Source organism: Bemisia tabaci, chromosome 1 (genome assembly GCF_918797505.1).
Source record: "Bemisia tabaci chromosome 1, PGI_BMITA_v3".
Lineage (NCBI taxonomy): Eukaryota > Metazoa > Arthropoda > Insecta > Hemiptera > Aleyrodidae > Bemisia > Bemisia tabaci.
In genome coordinates this window covers 9510646-9530091 of record NC_092793.1, presented here as the reverse complement: position 1 = coordinate 9530091, position 19446 = coordinate 9510646, and the positions used below count along the sequence as shown (strand labels likewise).

General features: G+C 36.5%; 1 protein-coding gene across 5 annotated transcripts in view; it reads right to left on the bottom strand.

The window, feature by feature from the left end:
- Window positions 1–3182: 3182 nt before the first annotated feature.
- The window catches only part of tai (basic helix-loop-helix family member taiman), a 254441-nt gene continuing 238177 nt past the window's right edge, over window positions 3183–19446 (bottom strand). For 4 of the 5 annotated variants that reach the window (XM_072295888.1, XM_072295882.1, XM_072295871.1 and 1 more), the window contains 4 exons: window positions 19251–19436; window positions 17951–18199; window positions 4224–4388; window positions 3183–3263 (listed from right to left, as the gene is read on the bottom strand). In XM_072295888.1, coding sequence (XP_072151989.1) covers window positions 4275–4388; window positions 17951–18199; window positions 19251–19436 — 549 coding nt within the window. In that variant the 3' untranslated portion in view covers window positions 3183–3263; window positions 4224–4274. Of the gene's footprint in view, window positions 3264–4223; window positions 4389–10735; window positions 10900–17950; window positions 18200–19250; window positions 19437–19446 lie in introns of those variants that run through there. The other variant, XM_072295878.1, reaches the window with a different exon arrangement.

The window sequence follows — 19446 nt, the reverse complement described above, 5'->3', positions numbered from 1 at the left end:
GGTCGCACACATTGGTATGATCAATACTTACATGGTAGACTTAATTCAGATACAAGAGCTACGATGCAAACATGATTTACAATGCACAATGTGTTCGCGCAATCCAGCTTTTTACAGAAATTTACCACTGTCACTTTGATTTGAAATTTATACAATAATTTACAATGGTGCAAACACAGATGCACGGTATATTTATAAGAATATACATTTATACAACTGATGAAAAAATAAACAATATGATGAAAAATAAAAGTAAAGATTAGCTGATTAGAATGTTTACATTAAATATTAATTTCAACAAACAAATAATGCACTTTCAAAGAGACAGCCTCAGGTATTCTGTTGATAGTCCAACAGACTTGACTGCCGCTGAGCCAACTAAGTCAAACAACAACTGCCGACCAGAACAGTCAAACCGTAACAAAATTTAAAGTAACCAAAAACCAGTTTACTCTGACAGAAGCTTCTGCAGTAGCGATGATTTTTCAGCACCTTGCCTCACTCCAACGTCTTCCATACCCGGCTGCAAAAGAGAATGGAAAAAAAACAACTTAGCAAAATTGAAGGAATAGGCTGAAAAAAGGAGTTTGCGAGGTATTTGGCACAGCTATTCTTCCATAAAGAAAGTGTATAAATTCAGGAGACTTAGGTGCAGCAATCCAGAAAAATGTGAGGGAAAATGCTACTGCTACTGCACTGTTACGAAACAAGCCCCAATACAGGGTGTAACAACTAGGTGGCAATAAACTTTCAGGGGTTGTTATATGGCTCAAAACAAACAGAAAAGTCCTTTACCAAAATCCTTTAAGATGCGTGGTTCTCGAGTTTCGGGGAGTTCAACTTTTGAAAAAAAATACCGTACGTGTTTGGTTGTAACGTCACCGTGGCTGTCCTAATTGTCGGAACCCAAAAACAATTGTGGTTTCATAAATCACTCATTAAGAGCTTAAAAGGAGGTTCTTTCGCTTTTTTTTGTAAAACACCTAATGGAATTATTGACCACTAAAAAAATTACCGTATTACCATACGTCGCAAATAAAGTAGATCAGAACGTGCGGTGAAACGGTATTTTTTTTAGCGGTCAATAACTCCAATAGGAAGGATTTTACAAAAAAAACGAAATAACCTTTTTTGAAGCTCTTGATGAGTGCTTTACGAAACCTCAATTGTTTTTGGGTTTTGACAATTAGGATAGCCACTGTGACGCCAAACGTACAGTATTTCATTTCAAAAATTGAACTCCCTGTAACTCCATAACGACTCATCTTACAGGATGTTGGTAAAGGACTTTTCTGTTTGTTTTGAGCCATAGAACAACCCCTGAAAGTTTGTCGCCACTTACTTGCTACACCCTGTAAAACACTTATGTATGAAGTGTGGCATTTCAAAAAAGATTGTCAGAGGGACACAATCCAGTAATGTTACCATGTTGATTGCAAAGTTACCATCTATTGATCTGATGGATTACTAGAAAAGGTACCTTTGAAGTAAGCATTCTAATTTGTACATGTTTCTTCTTCAAAATTTCACTTAGAACACAACTAACACAACGAATACTACTGAGGGTGACTCCTAACCAAGATAATATCTTTTAATTTCGCACTGCTTTTGAAAAATTAGAGTACCCTGCTCATGGGAAAGACTTTTGACTGAGCACTGGTTATGAAATATGTATATTTCCTGAGAGTCTGCATGAATAAAGTCACATGCTACAGTTTTAGCAGGATTCATTCTCCGGCAGTGTTTCTTCCCTGCCTTACGTTGTACAAAGAGTAAACATCATGCAACAGCTGAGACGAATTGCCGATATACAGTCACGGTAACATTCAGTATGCGATTTAACTCAAGTAGATTATGATTTTATTCATGAGTGGGAAGTTTGAAGGTAGGCATAGAAAAATGTTAATATTTTGGTTAAGAGTTACCCTCAGTAATTTTTTTTGTACAAATTGTGTTCTACGTTAGTTTTGACAAGAATTCATTACAGTGCTGAAATTTGCACCTAGTCTCCATTGCAGACATAGTGGTCCATTGCAACTGATCCAGGCAAAAGCCTCTTGTCAATATGCAAAGGGTGATGTATAAATCATGCTGTTCTAGTGCTAGATGCATTTCATCTGCATGAAACTGGTGGATGTGAGCCAAACAGCAATTAACACATTACAACTATTCTCTACATCTAAAAACTGCTGTTTTGTTGCCTTGATTAGTTTGCTCTACAGTTCTTCCAATCGACACACACATGAACAAAAATACAATATTTCAATTACAGACCCTTCAATGTTACAGGTATTGCTGCTGCATGCAATACTGTCCTACAAACTCGAGTCAGCATCTTGTTCTCTCTTTGGCAAAGAGTAATTTAAAACGCCCTCCAAAAAATAAAATGAAATGATTGTGTGACTTTGCCTCGGATCTTCAAATCAGATCAGCAACAAATTAACCCTTTGAGTACCACGCCCGAGAATACTCGGGTTGCGGCAAGCCACCGTCACAGACCACGCCCGAGTATTCTCGTGCTGCGCCTCGCGTTCGTATTTCCCGCTCTAGCTCCCTTGTTTTTCAATGAAATTAAGTATACAGCATATGCGCACTCTGTCGGCAAATATGTGAACTACATCTTTATCTTATCCTTGACAGAGAGCGCCACTATCGGCGGCCGTATTCCTAACGCGGCCGTCAAAGGGTTAACGGCAAAATGCCAGAAATGCATATTTCAATTTGCGACTATTAGAGACTTCCCATAATACTTTCTTTTATAAGTAGAAAACAACTAACCTCTTCTTTTTCAAAACTTTGGTGATTTTTATCATTTGAGTGAAGGAGATTCTGTGAGAATTTCAAACGAAGACTGTAGTTTGGTTTCCTTTCAAAGGAAAAAAGGAAGAATAGAGATTATGAAACACTCCAACCAAGATACAAATTTTTGTAGTTTCACCCAAAATAAGCTCATTTTCCAAAGTTTAAGAATGTACCGGTTAGTGTATAAAACCCTTTACAGTCAGAACTAGTTTTTTCTGGAGAAAACTGCCGATTATGAAAGAAATCAGTTGAGAATGCAATGAATTTCAGTTGTAATTAGACCCATTGGACTAATAATATATTTTGCCTCCTTGGGAGCAGAGAAATTAATGTTGCCTGTTTTTGGCAATATAAGTTTAGTAACACTATCTTAAAACGTACCCTTGGTAAACCAGGTTGACCTGATGAAGCAGCGAGCTCTGAACTCATATTTGCCCAAAGCTTAGGACTAACGTTTCCACCTGAAAGCATACATAAACGAACAAGTTTAGGATGATACTCTATTATTTATTTTCTCCAGTAATACAGCGCAGATACTTTGCTACTTTTTGTTTGGAAAATTAATTTTAGAAATGAATGAATTTAAGGATTAAATAAATTATAAATTGAAGAAAAACAATTCTGTGTGGTAAATTAGGACAATCCTCAATTTTAGCCGAGTGGTCATAGAAACTAAAATCGGAATTCCTTGGCTTTATTAGGTTTTTTCTGACAATTTCAAGAAAATTTCGTAAAGTGGAAACAACACGAAATAATTAATAATAATTTTTAAGTTTTTTGCATCCAGTTAGAAAACAAATAGATAATTTGAGATGTAATGCGTTAAAATTCACAGTTTCCGTGCAGGCAATTTTTCTCAGACTCTTTAGTCATTCTGCTCTTTTTCTACTTTTACATGTTTTTCTTGTCCTTAAGTCTGGTGGTTAATTCTGAATTCCACTACATACGGGGCCCAGGGATCAAGAGTAACATTCTTCTGGTTTGAAGAACATATTTTACAAACATCTCTCAACACAAAGATAACCGGTATGATACGTATATTTTTAAAAATTTCTGCTGCTTTAAAGGTTTGTAAACACAGACATCTAATCGAATTTGATCAATAGCTTTGATCGAATAAACTTGCTCACAGAACAACATTGCAGTGTGGAGATTTCAGATCAACGCCCAAGTTTAATAGTGGAGAGAGATTCAGCACTGAATCTATTGATTACTTAAATGCCCAGGTGAGGGTTATTGCTACTTTGTCTGACATTCTTTGTCCAACACTCGATTCAGGAAAGAGGATGCTCATCCTTCAATGTAATCAAGAAATCATTCTAGGCTTGAAAATGAGTTTTTCATTGAATGAATAAAATGAAATTTATGAATTTTGATTGAAAACTTTCTAGTATGATTTAGGTGAAAATACCAACTCTTACCTGAGGAAGGCATCTCATAGGAAAGCCCAAGGGCTTCGAGATCAGCGGAGGTTACTTGACCAGGAGCAATTTGAATTTGTGGAGAGGGCCGTAATCCCCCTTGCCGCGCACCGACAACTGCTCGCAACTCCTGCCGTACATATTCTGATGCACCATTGTTACCACCTTAACACAGGAATGAATTTAGTTCAGTAACAGCTTTATGAATGATTTAAATTGAATGAAGATTCGAAAGTCCTCCACACAATTGAAATCTATTACGATCAAATGTTTGATTAAAGAGACCAGTTTCAGTAACAATTTAGCATAGCTAAAATAATTTTTAAAAAGATGGCTCTCAGCAGGAAAGATCCATAATTTTTATTGATAAACTTTTGTGAATCTCTTACTTAAATCATGAGCTAACAGCAAAAGTTGAAATTGAAACATTTCATCAAAGCTTCCTCCACAAAATTTTACCGAGAAAAGGATCCTCATAAAGAGGACTTAAAGACACAACTCTTGAATCTTGGATAAGTAACTCTATTCAAGGGTAAACTTAGGAAAACAGACGACATCATTCATCTTTCCTCAATTAGGTAGGTCAGTATGGTAACTGATATGATTTTGATACATGCATTCAAGTCGCTTTTACAGCGCGCTCGGGCGTTCTGCGACACCTGCTAATCACTACTCTAGTCTATTGACTCAAAGATCATCTGGTAAATGGCATCTTGTAATTTCATCTTGAATGCCACCTATCCACGATTTTAATAAGGGGTCTAATTTTCAGCTTCTTGAGACAAGCATTTTTTTGGTCACAAAAAATTTTGAGGAGGAATCACATGATGGAATATTTCTATTTAAACTTTAATTGCTAACCAATTATCTACGAAACTTGAACTTTGAAAAAGCAAGAGATGTCAGAGAGAACCAACAAGTATGTATGCACTTTGATTCAGACTTTAATCGCTAACATATTATTAAAGAAACTTTAACTTTGAAAGAGCAGGAGATATATGGAAGAACCATGTATAAGTGCAATCTGATAACTATTTTTCTTCTGAAACTAAACAGCCAGAATAGATAAGGGCTAACAAATCTTGAGACTATAATAAGGGAATAAATAAAGATATTTTTTCATGTTCTTAAAGGTCTGAAATAAACCCTTTTTGAGGTTCTGACAGCAAGATATTCCGTCACATTCATTCAGAGCAAGGTTAAAAGTTATATTTAGGAGTTCAATTCCAGACTTTTCATTGAAGATTTTGTTTTCCTCATAAAAAATTGGGGTGGGAACATGTTACATAGTGCTATAATTTATACCTAGAGCTACAAACAACAAAGATCTAAGACTGTTGTTAAGTAGAAGTGTTCAAAAACTTTCCATAGCAGAGCTTTTTTATCAGATAAATAAACGTTGGTTTAGTATCATTATAATTGCAATGATTGATTTAATTTCAGAGAATTTTACTGAACACTTCTTCTACTTTTTTATTGTAAGTTTTTCTATTCATGGGTGCTTCTTCAAGGTAAACTATTTGGGCGATAATCTAGGCTTGCTCTTTGCAGAGATCAAAGAGGCTCAGATTGATGATTCAAAACTAATTTGAAGATCTCAACAACTGGCAGTTTGATTTTTGAAATTTGTTCATTATTGCATTCAAATGAATTGCAGAGGTAGGCACAATCTTATATTGTAAATGAATCAGTGAGAACGATAACACACCAACTCGGTAACTCGAAAATGCTCAATATCCATTAAAGACAGTTAATTTACATAAAGATCATTGCAGTTAGAGCATCTGTTCCAACTTAGACCTTTAAAAAGTCCTTAAGTACTTGTCTTTCGGCAGCAAAAATCTTTATCTTAAACTAACTTCTTCACCTACTGTGCAATTTTGTGTGTGTCTTGATTATTTACATTTTTCCGAGTTGGTGTATTTTCGTTCTCACTGATTCAAATCTATAAGTGAAAAAAGGTTGAGACTTCAGGCTTAGCGAGTCTGACAACCTTAAATTTTAAGTAAACAAATTTTATAATAACAAAGTTATTCACGAACATCTCCTCCTTTTGTTTAAAATATTAATCAACTTAAAGGGAAAAAAGATTAGGCCAAGTTCAAAAAAAATTAACCTAAAGAAGATAATCTAAAGTAAAAGACTAATAAAAAGTGATCCAACTGTGCAAAAACTCGCTCTTCAAAATAAGGTAATGAAAATTACACAAAAACACGAATGAAATGAGAATGAAAAACATATAAGACACGAATAAATAAAACGAAGCAGAGGCTGACATTCACAAGAGGACTTGAAGGATTTTACAGCAGATGCAGATGATACAGCAATGAGGCAGAGGCTTCAAGGTACCATGCAAATGAATATATTTCTCTGTTTGATTATCTTTCGAGCATACTTAGTAATTGTACAGCTGTATGCCCTGTCTCAAAATTATGAAAATATAACGAAATCTGGCCTAAATTCTGACAAATTGCTTCATTTTGTTTTCAATTTTGATCGTGGTAACAGAGCTAAAAACTAGATTGAAGACTCGTTTGTACTATTCATTACTATTACTGAGAATAAGACCACCATAGATCCCCTACGATTTGCTCTGAGTCGTAAGAGATCGAGATTTAAATAAGTTGAGACAGTTGCTTTGTTACTACTGTCAACATTTTGAAACAATGATAGATCAGACTTGTGGTAGATGCCCGGATGCTCCTTCTAGAATGCTTTCCCATCCCTTGACCCTTATGAGGATCCCAGGATTTGGTTGCTCTCAGAATTGTTGGTCTTTTTGACAAAAGAGCTGACATCTAGCACTTCTTACTGAAATTGAAAACGTTCTTTGAAATATTCTTGAATATATAATGCTTTTGTGGTTTATTTCAATGCCAGAGTGGTAGTGGCTAAAGAGGTAATGATAAGGTAAAGGAATCTAAGATGTAGTCAGAGATAATCGGTGAATTAATAAATTAAAATGCCAAAATCCACCGCTACAGTTGTTGGACAGTAAGTACCAACTTGTCTCATTAATGGTTTCATTTTTCGAGGCAGAGTTTTAAATTTGACGAGAAGAATAAATCATTTTAAATATAAGACTGAGCAATAGGTATCCTCTTGCCCACAAAAGAATTAGTTGGCTTAAGGATAAAGAAGCAAGAAAAATAATCAAACAAAAGCGTAAATACAAAGCTGAAAGGATAGGTTTGCGGCAAGGAGATGAATTCACAAACAGTTGACAAATTTAAAAAAATGTTAGTCACAAAATGAAAAAATGTTAAATGATGAACGTAGGACTTGACATGAGGCTTGTTTTGTTGGAACATCAGTGTGGCTGGTGTGATGCACTGCTGGAATTGACTTCGTAGAATTTAGTTATGTATTAATAATCTTAAGAAATGTCCTTCTTGAGGTGACTCTATGTGATCTAGGGACGAGATCCAGATCCGCCACCACACTTTGCTGCTTCACAGTTTACGTCTTTGAGAAGCAATATTTATCGCAATGTAAAAGATAATGCAAGAAACTGATCCATAACACATAGCAGCATTAATGCTGAGAAGAATGACATCAAATTTGTAGAGAAACATTGCAAATTTATACCAAAAACTACGGTAAAGGACGTCACCCATTGACTCGATGTGAAGGAGAGTTATTTTAGCACTATATCTCTCTTTCAAATTGAGTCAATGGGCAACGTCTGTTATCGTAGTTTCAAACATTAATTTTCGATGAGTCTTCACAATTTTGAAGTCATCCTACTCAATATTAATGCTGCTACAAGTTATGGATCAGTTTCTTTCATTGGCTTGTAGGTAACGATAATTACTTATTGCTTCTCAAAGACACAAACGGCATAGCAGCGCAACGCAGGGGTAAATCTTGTCCCTAGATCGCATAAAATCACCATAAGATATGTCTTTAACTATGTCAACAATGAATGAAATGGAAGATCATGTAAGAAAGCAGTGTCTTTGATAAAAAGGACCGACAACTTGCTCCGATAACACAGCTAGAAAACAGCGCTTATCCAGAGATTTTCAACTTGCTGAAGATTAGACCATAGGTATTGACTTTACTTTGAAGTTTTGGAACATAAAATCACAGACTTTTTACCTAATTTTTAAAGAGCCCATTAGTGCAACCATTCTTTGTCACCTGCCGCCCAACTTGTTGTTGCCTTTTCTCGGAGCCTGGTAATGTAGGCATTTCAAATAGTCAACTGCCATACGACAACATTCATGATGACAAAGAGAGATTCATGAATGCATTCATTTTGGAGGGGAGGAGGACGAAGTCAATAGACAGCTTATTTTCATGAACTTCTACTTGAAGTGACTCTGGCCATTCCCTACAGCTGGAACTTGCTTCATGCGTTAAGTGGCAGGAGGATCTCATGATTTTTGGCAGAAAAGTTTTTGCTGATAAAATTGAGTTACATTTAATGTTTCCTGAAAACTTCTCATTAAAGCACACTGGAGGGAAACATGATAGGGAAAAATAAGACTTAAAGAGAACTATTTAACTTTCTGGAGAAACACAACAATACGCAGATATATGTACCTTACTTTGAGAGCAAAATATAACTAACACTCATTCTTCTTCCAGCTGTAAAACAGGAGCTGGGCGGCAAGTTTTAGAGGTGCTGAATATTATCGGATCAAACAGCAAATAAGAACCTCCCATAAGGATAGCAAACATAAGAAAAAATAATCGGTATATCCTTTTTTAAGGGCAGGTTAACTTCCTAACAAGAGAGGGAGTGTGTGTTTATACATTTTAAGTGGTTTAGGATGTTTAGATGACAATGGAGTGGAAAAGCTTGCAACACAAAACAAATGAGATGAAAGGGTATCTACAAATAATGAGTGTCAACCCTTTAAATCCCTTTCCCCCTTGGAAGATGGTATTTTATGACTATTTTTTCACTTTGATCAATAATCATTCAGATAGCGACCGACTTGGATGATCTGGGAAAACTGAATATTCAAAATATAGCTCCTTAAAAATTCAGAAGAATCCTTGAAAAATAAACGTTCATTTGTTTATACAAAAATAATGCATTTATGAGAGAGCCTGTCGTATGGAGGAAGGTTTAGAAGATTATTACTGCTCAAAAAGGAAGAACGATGAACAGCCTGATACAATGCTAAGTATTTTAAAACATTTTGGTGTTGTTTTACGGTCACGAGAAATTTATTTTTGATATAGGGACTGCTATTACCAATTTTTCAGGCTCCAAGAGTACACTTAATTTTTTTCTGGGGCTTGAACGTTAATCCATAAGTTTAATCTTCACATTGCCGAAAGAAACACTTAAATGGTGACCTGGACAATGACATAATTGATGGCTTCAGCGATAATTTTATTGATAGCTTTATCGACGACATCATTGAAGGCTTAATCATTGTAGACATCGCTGACGTCATAACTGAACTTTCAAGGTGCACTTGGGGTATATTATGTCTCGCATGAAAAACAGCAAGTTTTTGAAAACATAAGGGTCTTTACTAATGACATCATCCATAGCTCCTTCAATGATGCCATCAATGAATTTGTCTATAATGTGATCATTAGAGCAGATGACATTCTAGGTGTCTCAGACTGCTTGAATGCCAGGGGTTACTTTGCATCATAAATAAAAGGAACTTCAAAGTTTGGCGAGCAACAAAACAAAAGAGAAACGGGAACAATTCTTGAGTACCTCAAAAAACGCTGAAAACCCTGGACAACCTCTAAAACCAAAGGGAACTCGAAAAGGCCATAGAAAAGGGGAGACTGTCATTTGAATTATGTGGCTGAACCCTTCCCTCTAATTTATTGAAAAGCATGTTGCTTCTTAACCGATCAGATATTGCCAAAATCATGTCAAAATGGTAAAATGTTGCAATATTAGAACAATAACTTATTCTCAAGATAAAGTTTGAGGACAACTTCTTCATCATTTATCTTTATCCCTTCCAATCTTCTTCCGATATAAGATACACAAATAGTTCCTGAGTTCTCCTACATTTCCCATTTCCCACATTTGTAGACACCCATTGATGAGATGACTTAGAGGGAGGTTTGGATTAGGAGTCCCAGGACTCATGCAGCACCAAGAAAACCTCAGTAAAAAAAATGCGCATTTTTTAATTTGATAAGGAATCAACCATTTCACGCTTTTAATTCCTTCTTTTTAATTGATATTGGTATTTAGATATATGAGTAGAAACAATTTAAAATACTGCAATAAATCCATCCTCTTTTTTAACAATGATAAAAATGTGTATACATAATTTTTTGAACTGAAATACTGAACTTTCGAGGAATGGATGAGGGTTGCTTTGATTACAAGAATAACTTGTCAAAATCTCTCTAGGTAATTCAATATACTTTTTCCAGATGAGAGGCGCAAAAACTGAGGTTTAACAGAGAAAAGATAGACACAGATAGAATAGAGAGTGGGATGGAGGAGATGAAGGAGTTTTTGCAGTGTGGTCACATGACTCAAAAGTTGGGTCACATGACTTACCACCAGCTGCAGAAGAGGGTAGTCTACAGTTTTCAGCAGGGGTTGGTGGTCCATACGTTGAGGGGTTGTAATACGACTGAGGATCTAGGGGATAGTTCATATAATGTTGATGGGTATGAGAAGGGGGAGGATACATTGCTGAATCCTTCATCGGGTTGTAATGGCGTAAGCCTCCTCCTGAAACATGATTGGATAAGTCCGTCGTTTTTTACCATCATTGAGTAGCTCTGCAAATCTCTTTCCAACAATCTGATCTTCTTTCCGTTAATTCATCAATACTATTTTCAAGAAAGGACTTTGATCAAGTTTCAGTATCTTCAATGTATTAATTATTATTCCTCTCTGATATTTATATTGAAAAGATCGGCTTGGTATTTTTCAAATCACAATCTACAGTGGCCTTTCTTGGCAAAATCAAAACCTAAGTTATCCATCTAAAGAATCGGATTAATTTTGGTCCAAAAGCTATGCTTGAATTTCAGATTTATAAAATTGATAAACTATGAGTCATCAAGATGGTCGCCGATAAATTAAATTTATTCCGACAAAAAAGAGGGAAGAAATTTTTCAAGGAGCTAAAGAGGCAAATTTTTACCTTTTTGAGTACATTTGTGAACGGTTTATATTCATGTTGCTTCTTCACAGATATCTGCACCATACATACGAAGATGGATGAAAAGGGCACTTGTTTTGTATTTTTCATTTTTTTGTAGGCTCCACCAAGTGCACCAATTCCGATCATTTCTTTTTTATCATATTAAAGTGCAGATGAACACTCTTTGTAAACTTTCATTACAAAAATTTAACTGAATTTTTTTTTGTTTGAGAAATGATTTTGGGTACAGAGGAGAATAACTTCGGCGAAGATGCCTATAGGCATCAAATATTTTTAAGGGTCAGTTCAGGGAAATTTTTTAATGCATCATTAAAAAGAATTGGGGAAACAGAGCAAACAATTATTTCCTAAAGTTTTTTTGTCGAACAGCAACTGAAAAAAAATTATACGAGGGGCGTTCAATAAGTAAGTATCCCCCCTCTCTAAAATCACTAAGAATGGACCAATTTTAAAAAACTTGAGCTCAAAATCTTCCTTAGGATATACTGAGTTCAACAAAACAAACTGCAACAAAACCGGACTATGTGCGGCCGAACGCGAGCCGTTTGAACGCGCCGAGGTGCTCGACGCTCCCGCCGAATCCGCGGGGATTTGAAGTCCGCGATAGGAGAAGCGCTTCTCTGCCAAAGCCCAAGTCGCTCATCACTGACGAAAAATCAAAGAAGTTTTTATAGAATAAGGGGCTTACCTCACTTTTCCACATAACCAGCCCGATCCAAGCAGGTCTGATACTGAGACTAAGAGAACAGCTTTTGGATGCTACGCGCGTAGAAGGCTTTCAGCTGACCGGGGATGAAAAAGAGTGGACGGCTTGTTTGACCTCTTCCACTGATTCAAAATTAACTCCTCCGAGTTCAGATTTCAGAGACAATAGTAAATGGCAAACCGGACCACCATTTACTATCGTTTCTGAAATCTGAACTCGGAGGAGTTAATTTTGAATCAGTGGAAGAGGTCAAACAAGCCGTCCACTCTTTTTCATCCCGGTCAGCTGAAAGCCTTCTACGCGCGTAGCATCCAAAAGCTGTTCTCTTAGTCTCAGTATCAGACCTGCTTGGATCGGGCTGGTTATGTGGAAAAGTGAGGTAAGCCCCTTATTCTATAAAAACTTCTTTGATTTTTCGTCAGTGATGAGCGACTTGGGCTTTGGCAGAGAAGCGCTTCTCCTATCGCGGACTTCAAATCCCCGCGGATTCGGCGGGAGCGTCGAGCACCTCGGCGCGTTCAAACGGCTCGCGTTCGGCCGCACATAGTCCGGTTTTGTTGAACTCAGTATATCCTAAGAAAGATTTTGAGCTCAAGTTTTTTAAAATTGGTCCATTCTTAGTGATTTTAGAGAGGGGGGATACTTACTTATTGAACGCCCCTCGTAATTCATGGAGCTAAAAATGGATGAAGCATTAAAAGGACTATGAGTTGCTTGCTGGCAAATCTGGCATGTTAGGTTACGTAAGCAAGATGGCGGCAGATAATGCACAACAGCATGTAAGTATGTTAAATATCAGCACAAGAGTTGGGTAGTGTGGTCTTGAGGTCAAAACTGCCGCCACCACGCTGCTCACGTGACATAACTTGACAGATTCATGAGCACTTCCATTCAAATACAATTTAGATGCCTGAGCAAAAGCAAATGTTATTTCTCTGCAGGGACAATTTTTTGAAAGATTTTAACACACTTGACATTTTTCACAGTATTTTAGGCGAAAAATTGAATGCACTAAAGTGGAAAAGCTACATTTGAAGAAGGACATTTGCCTAACAACTTTGATTTACTAGATGAAGCAAAATTCTTTCGAACTCTCATATGAAGCAATTAAAAATTAACAATAAGAATATCCCCAGCCTGAATTGACTAGAATTGTCTTAAAACAAGGAAAATCTGATGAAAACGACAACTGACGGTTTAGAAGTCACAATTACCAAATCTAAAAGGTTACTGTAGTAGATTAAAAAATGACAAGACAATCTAAAATACAAGGAAACCAAAAAGGCGAGAACAAGGTTTAATTACTAAAGTAAACCAGAAAAAATACTAAATTGGCAAAAGATTTGAGATCAGATTGTTGGAAAACGTCAAGAAAAATTACATGAAAATAAAATAATACAGAAAAAAAGAGAAAAAAAGAATAGAAAATGGAACGGGGAGGCAATTGAGCCAGAATTAATTGAGATGCTTTCTTAAAATTAAACTTAAAAATAAAGAAGAATAAATGCTTAGAGAAGTCAAGAACAAGAGTCCATCTGATTTGAATCACGACAAAACTTGTGTTCATTATCTAGGTTTTAGGGAGAAGGACAAAGCTCTTGAGGAATGAAAAATTGCAATCATCAGTCCATCTTATTTATCAAAGAAAACACTACTGCAAATCACAGTTTAAAATTAAAACTTGGCTAACCTAGTTAAGAAAAATTGAGTGACTGTTCAAATCAGTTGGACTAAGGAGTAAGAACGTTTAGTAATTTCAAGGGGACGCAAAAACGGCAGGGTTAGCGAAACCTCCTGCGCGGATTTTAAACGTCATACTGTCAAGTGCACTGACTCTCTAGCACTATCTAGCAGCCCTGTTGAGAGGGGGTACAAGGGAACAGCGACCAACACTACTTTAAATCAACAGCAAGAAAGTTAAGTCAACTTAAAACATGCCGAATGCACTGGATAATAATAGGGGTTAAAAAATTAGTCAATGATAAGCAGTAAAACACATCATTGAAAAATAAAAGTCAGTATTTTTTTCTTAATCAACTTCCAAACAGCAGAATCAATTTAGACGCCACTCTCATGGAAGACGATCTCATGGTAGGTGATTTTCTATGAAGAATTGAGTTTTTAACTGGCTGACTGGGGAAGACAAGATCTCAAGAAAACTTGCGATAAGAAAAGCATATTCACTGCATCCAATGTCAAAGACATGATTACAGAGTCATTGCTGAAATTCTGCTGTGTTGATCTTTTATGGTGAAAGCCCAACAGAATATTCACTCTAATGAGCCATTAAACAAACTAAGAATTTAAGTATTCTGAACCAAGTTTCCTCTTCAAAATTGTACGTAGAACATGATTGGCTCAACAAGAAATACTCAAGTTAACTCCTAACCAAGATATTAAAATTTTTATTTAGCAATGGCTACGAAAAATTTGGATTTCTCACTCACAGGAAAACCTAAGTCAATGTGAAACAAATCCAGCACCATAATGGCTTTGACAGGCTTCTTGATTGAGTATTGTTCCTATCCTACCCTGTGTTGTTTAAAGTATTAACAACTTTCAGTATCTGAGCAAGAGCTCCGAAATTGAGGTTGCCATATTTTCATACCAGAAAAACTCTAGGGTTAACTTTTAATGTGCGACTTATTTCAAGTGGATAATAGTATAGATTATGAGCAAGAAGTCTGAATTCATGCATCAAAAAACGTTAATATCTTGGTAAGGAGTTACTTTCAATAATTTTCGATGCATGGATCGAGATCTACATAAAATTTAGAAGAAAAAAAACAAAGGCATGTCATAATCCTTGAATTTGCACCTTGTTTAGTGTCTTTGGTTGAAATGCAAAGAGTGAACAATGCAAAAATTACAACAAGTAACTAGAAATCACAAAAATCGGGGAATTTTTTCTGAGTTGTCAAAGACTTGAAAAATTTTTTGTCACAAGTCAACTTCCATACATGTGCTGTGATCAGTCTAGTTTGAGCAGAAAAAATATTTCAGAAATTTAGACTCATACTTCTGAGCAATAAAAAAAATTCCATCTCTGATGATGCTTGAAATGTTTTGAGTCTCCACAATTCTTATCAGATGATAAAATAAAAACATCAGAGGTACTTTCTGAGGTGCACAGAAATTTATGGTAACACTGGACTAAACTTCATGAAACCAAGGGCTTTAGTTACGCATTGAAGTTGATCACTAGACAGGGTGCGAAATTAAGAACCACAATGTATGCTACCTTATCTAAATTGAGCGTAGAATACGACGGATGCACTAAAACTTTCCGAATCCAACTTGTCAGTTTGAAAATAGCAGCTTTTGTCTTCGATAATTCACATTTCCCGCTCACAGAAAGATCAGAGTCTACTCAAGTCGAATCGAGCACCAAACTGATATCTGTACATTTTACGACGGAAGAATTTTCCTGTGCACTAATTATTTCAACAAAATTGAAAGTATCTTCAAGAGGGCAGAGGAAGGAATTGTGTGTAATGCATGAAACCAAGCTCTAGTCAATTGCCTGATGTACAGTTTGATTGTACTCCATAGAGTACATAGAGTCGTAATGTAAGTGGGTGAGCTGGCGCCACTTTTAAGCATTTTCCATGTCCCGAATTCCGAGACTTCTGTGTGACGCCCGGTCACTTTTTCGATACATGATTGATTTGGCCGGTACCCGGCCATCCGATGTAAACAAAGAAGATAGGAATCACCACGTATTCCACGCCGCCATTTTGGATCGAACATGTATCGAAAAAGTGACCCGAACTCGGCGCACACCGGGCTCGGAACTCGTCGGGCAGAACATCAGCTCTCCCATTTACATTACGACTCTATGTACTCTATGTACTCTATGTTATACTCTCTAATTTGGCCCTATGTTAAACATGGTTTTTTCGCAAGATGGAAGTTTGAATTTTCCATATGTTATGAGTTGATTTTGGAAGTTATTGATACATATAATGTGTTCTGCGTAAAATTTTGTTAAGAAAACATGTACTACAGTGCTTAGTTTCTTACCATGTCTAGTGGTTCATTAGAAAAAAATCCTTGTAGGCATATGCTAACACGAGTGAATTTTATTGATTCAACGCAAGACCCAAAATGTACAAGGGTATGAAAATGTTAGGGCTGTGAATACAGTAAGGTTAAAATTTGATAGATCTCTACAACTGAAAGATAATAATTTACACCTTACACCATGATAAGCTCATAGTAAAAAAAAAGGATTAAGTCAAAACCTCCAGAAAATTTCATTCATTTGATCTGAACTTTTTTCAGCCAAAATAATTTCGGTACAAGAATGTACAGGCATCAAAGTATCTTAATTTGGTTAAAATAATGAAAAAAGGGAAGAAGTAAAGATGAGAAAGAATTTACACTGGGTAGCATGATTACAGACTCAGTACAGCGTAACTACAATATATGAGAGGAAATACGACCCTACAATAAAGTTAATTTCCTTTACTAAGGACTCAATAAGGCTCAAAAAGTTTACTTTGGACCCTTTGTGGGGATATTTTTACTTACTATGGGAGTATTTTTCAACTGTAAACAAGAATCCTGAGAAAATAAAGGGTTCTGAAATGCTGAATGGTCCTTGCAAGTGCATTAAAGATAATCAGCAATAGCTGATTATCTAATACATTCAAACAAAATCATTTTCTATTGCGGTTACTGTCGGCATTACATAAGGTTTAAAAAAATATTCCTCCAATTTTTAAACTCAAGTGACAAAGTGCCAGTGTATTTAGTACACAACTGATAAGAGGGAGGCTGAGTGTGATGATTCTTTCTCCATAATTTCTTGCCAAAATTTTATCATTTCAACGGCATTTGTGATTCTGATTTGTAATGTTACATTAACTTTGCTAAAAATTAAGAAAAAAAGAAGAAAAATGCTATAATAAGATAACTGATAGCTTATGTAAAATTTAGAACATCTCTTGACTGGCAAATGCTGCACTATTTAAAGGAGAGCATCGACAGGCTTAAAGATATAGTAAACTAAAAGATGCAAGGATAGGGGCTAGCTAAAAGGCTCAACAGGGGCAATAATGAGAATAAAATAGGTTTCACAGTCCGTGTAACACTGAAGCACAATATCTACTTCAAGTCACACAGGGCCAAGGGCAAAAGGGGTACAGATACATAAGAGAAAAAACTCGAAAAACTGACTTGTATGCCTCCTTTATAACAGTCTACTCATGGGCTACAAGCTTTCTCTCCATATAAAATCCTCTTTCATTCAAATCGGACAACGACTTAGACCTACCTAGCTTTTTCGCCCCTTCAACTTCAGACTAATCTACTCTACTTCAATTTTTGAGGAACGAAAAAGGTCTTCACCACTAACTGGTAAGCTACTGATTTCAACATTCCAACTTTTAGTTAATGAAGCTCCCTCTTGTAGCGATCGATTCATGGAATACCATGTTATGATCGCTAAGAAACATTTTGAGTTCTTAGCTTAAATTAATTTTAGTAATGGCCTCAGGGGAGTCACTTGGAGAGAGCATGGGGGTGGGGGGAATTTGAAAGCTGACTTTCATTAGGGAAATTTGGAGCCTTTTAGTAGATTTTTGAAAATTATACTCCCTACTCCTTCAAAATTTTGCCTCCCTGAGATATAGCTGACACTCCTCAAGATGATTTGTTAAATTTAAGACTTTTTTGGAAATCTTTACTTCATAATTAAATGATAATAATTGATCAATAAATATTAATAATGATTGAAAATGCCAGGTTTGATTGTCGTTTTTGGGATTGAACTGAAAGAGAATTTTACAGTTGAAAAAACTCAAGAATATGGATTAATAATGAAACAAGTCAAGTTTGGGGCAAATAGGGGTTGGCTCGATTTTGAGAACATGCAGTACAAGGATAAGAAATGGTGCTCATACCTGGCAGGTGGGTGGTGTGGGTTGGTGTAGTGTTGAGGGGTGGGGGGCACTAATGGTTCTTTGGAGCCGGTACTGCTGTTGTTGGTTGGGGTTTTGTTGGTAACTGGGCGAATCCGAAGAAAATGGTGATGCTCGAGCGCTCGGACTTGGCAAACTTCGAACACTAGGCAATTGTTGTTGTTGCTGTTGATGCTGAGGTACGAGCCGCTGTTGAACAAACGCTGCCCGCGTATTATTGTAAGTATTACCCTATGCAAAGAAAACAGGTCAGTGAGAATAGGAAACATGCAAAAAACTCATGAGATCAAAACTGAGTCAACCCTGGGCTCGTCTTTTGAGGAGGCTCACATCCTAATATCAGGGTTGCCACAGAATTTAGAAAATGAAATTTTCAGACATTTCCCTGACACATTTTGGTAAAATTTCCTGACAATTGAGGATGTGCTTGACTACGACCATGGTCGGCATGTCCTCATCATGGTTTTTAGAAAGCATGTGATAAAGTTTGTCAACCAACCATTGGTACCAAACTCTATTACACGCCTATGCAACATGTAAGAAAACTGCCACACACAATTCTTCGTGCTCTATTGCCTCCTCAATGAAGCTAGTGACTCTGTTACAGAATCCGAATGACGGAAACCAAATTGGGAATCGATTATCAGTTTTTTTGTATTTGACAATATCGTTTAGTCGTTTTATGTATAACCTCGAACAGCTTTCTGATGATCGAAAGTAGCAATATTGCCCGATAAGAGGAGGGGTCTAAGGCTGCCTTGCCAGGCTTAAGCAGCACTATTATCTCAGCTTTTCTCCGTCGAGAGGGGATATATTTGAGTTTGACAACAGCACTAAAAATTTGAACAAGTTTCATAATGGCCTTTTAACGGAAATTTTTAAGAATGAGGCCATTGATATGGTCAAGTCCAGGTGCCTTTTTAATTTTGGTTTTTCCTTTTAATTCCTTGGTGAGTTCAGTGGGAGAGATGGCCTCTATCTTTTTGTCAGGGATTTTTTTAACTTTTTTCTGCCAAGGAGGAGGGGGGGCAGGGGCAGAACCAGAGTCTGAAAAGTCAGAGTTGTTATCTACTGGAGAGTCACTGCCTGGGTCAGGCATGTCATTTGGGGAAAAAACATCCTTAAAATGAGAGGCCAATAAATCACCTTTCTCTTGACTAGTGTTCGCCCAGGAATGTTCATCCTTACGAATTGGAAGATAAAGCTGAGAAAAAAGGCTGTAAACACTAGTAATAGTAGCGGTTGCTAGTTGAAAGAATTAAGTTGATGACAAGTGACTTACTGCTGTTAATTGAGCATTTAGCATAGGGTTTTGTTGCTGTTGCAACGTTAATCTATTACTATTGTTATTGGATTGTGGACTCCACTGCCCTGAGGCTTGCTGCCCAGGACTTAGACTGTTCATGACAGGATAATTCCCTTGTCCCACTTGTGTCTGTGCCTGAACTTGAACTTGCACTTGACCAGCCTGAAAAAAT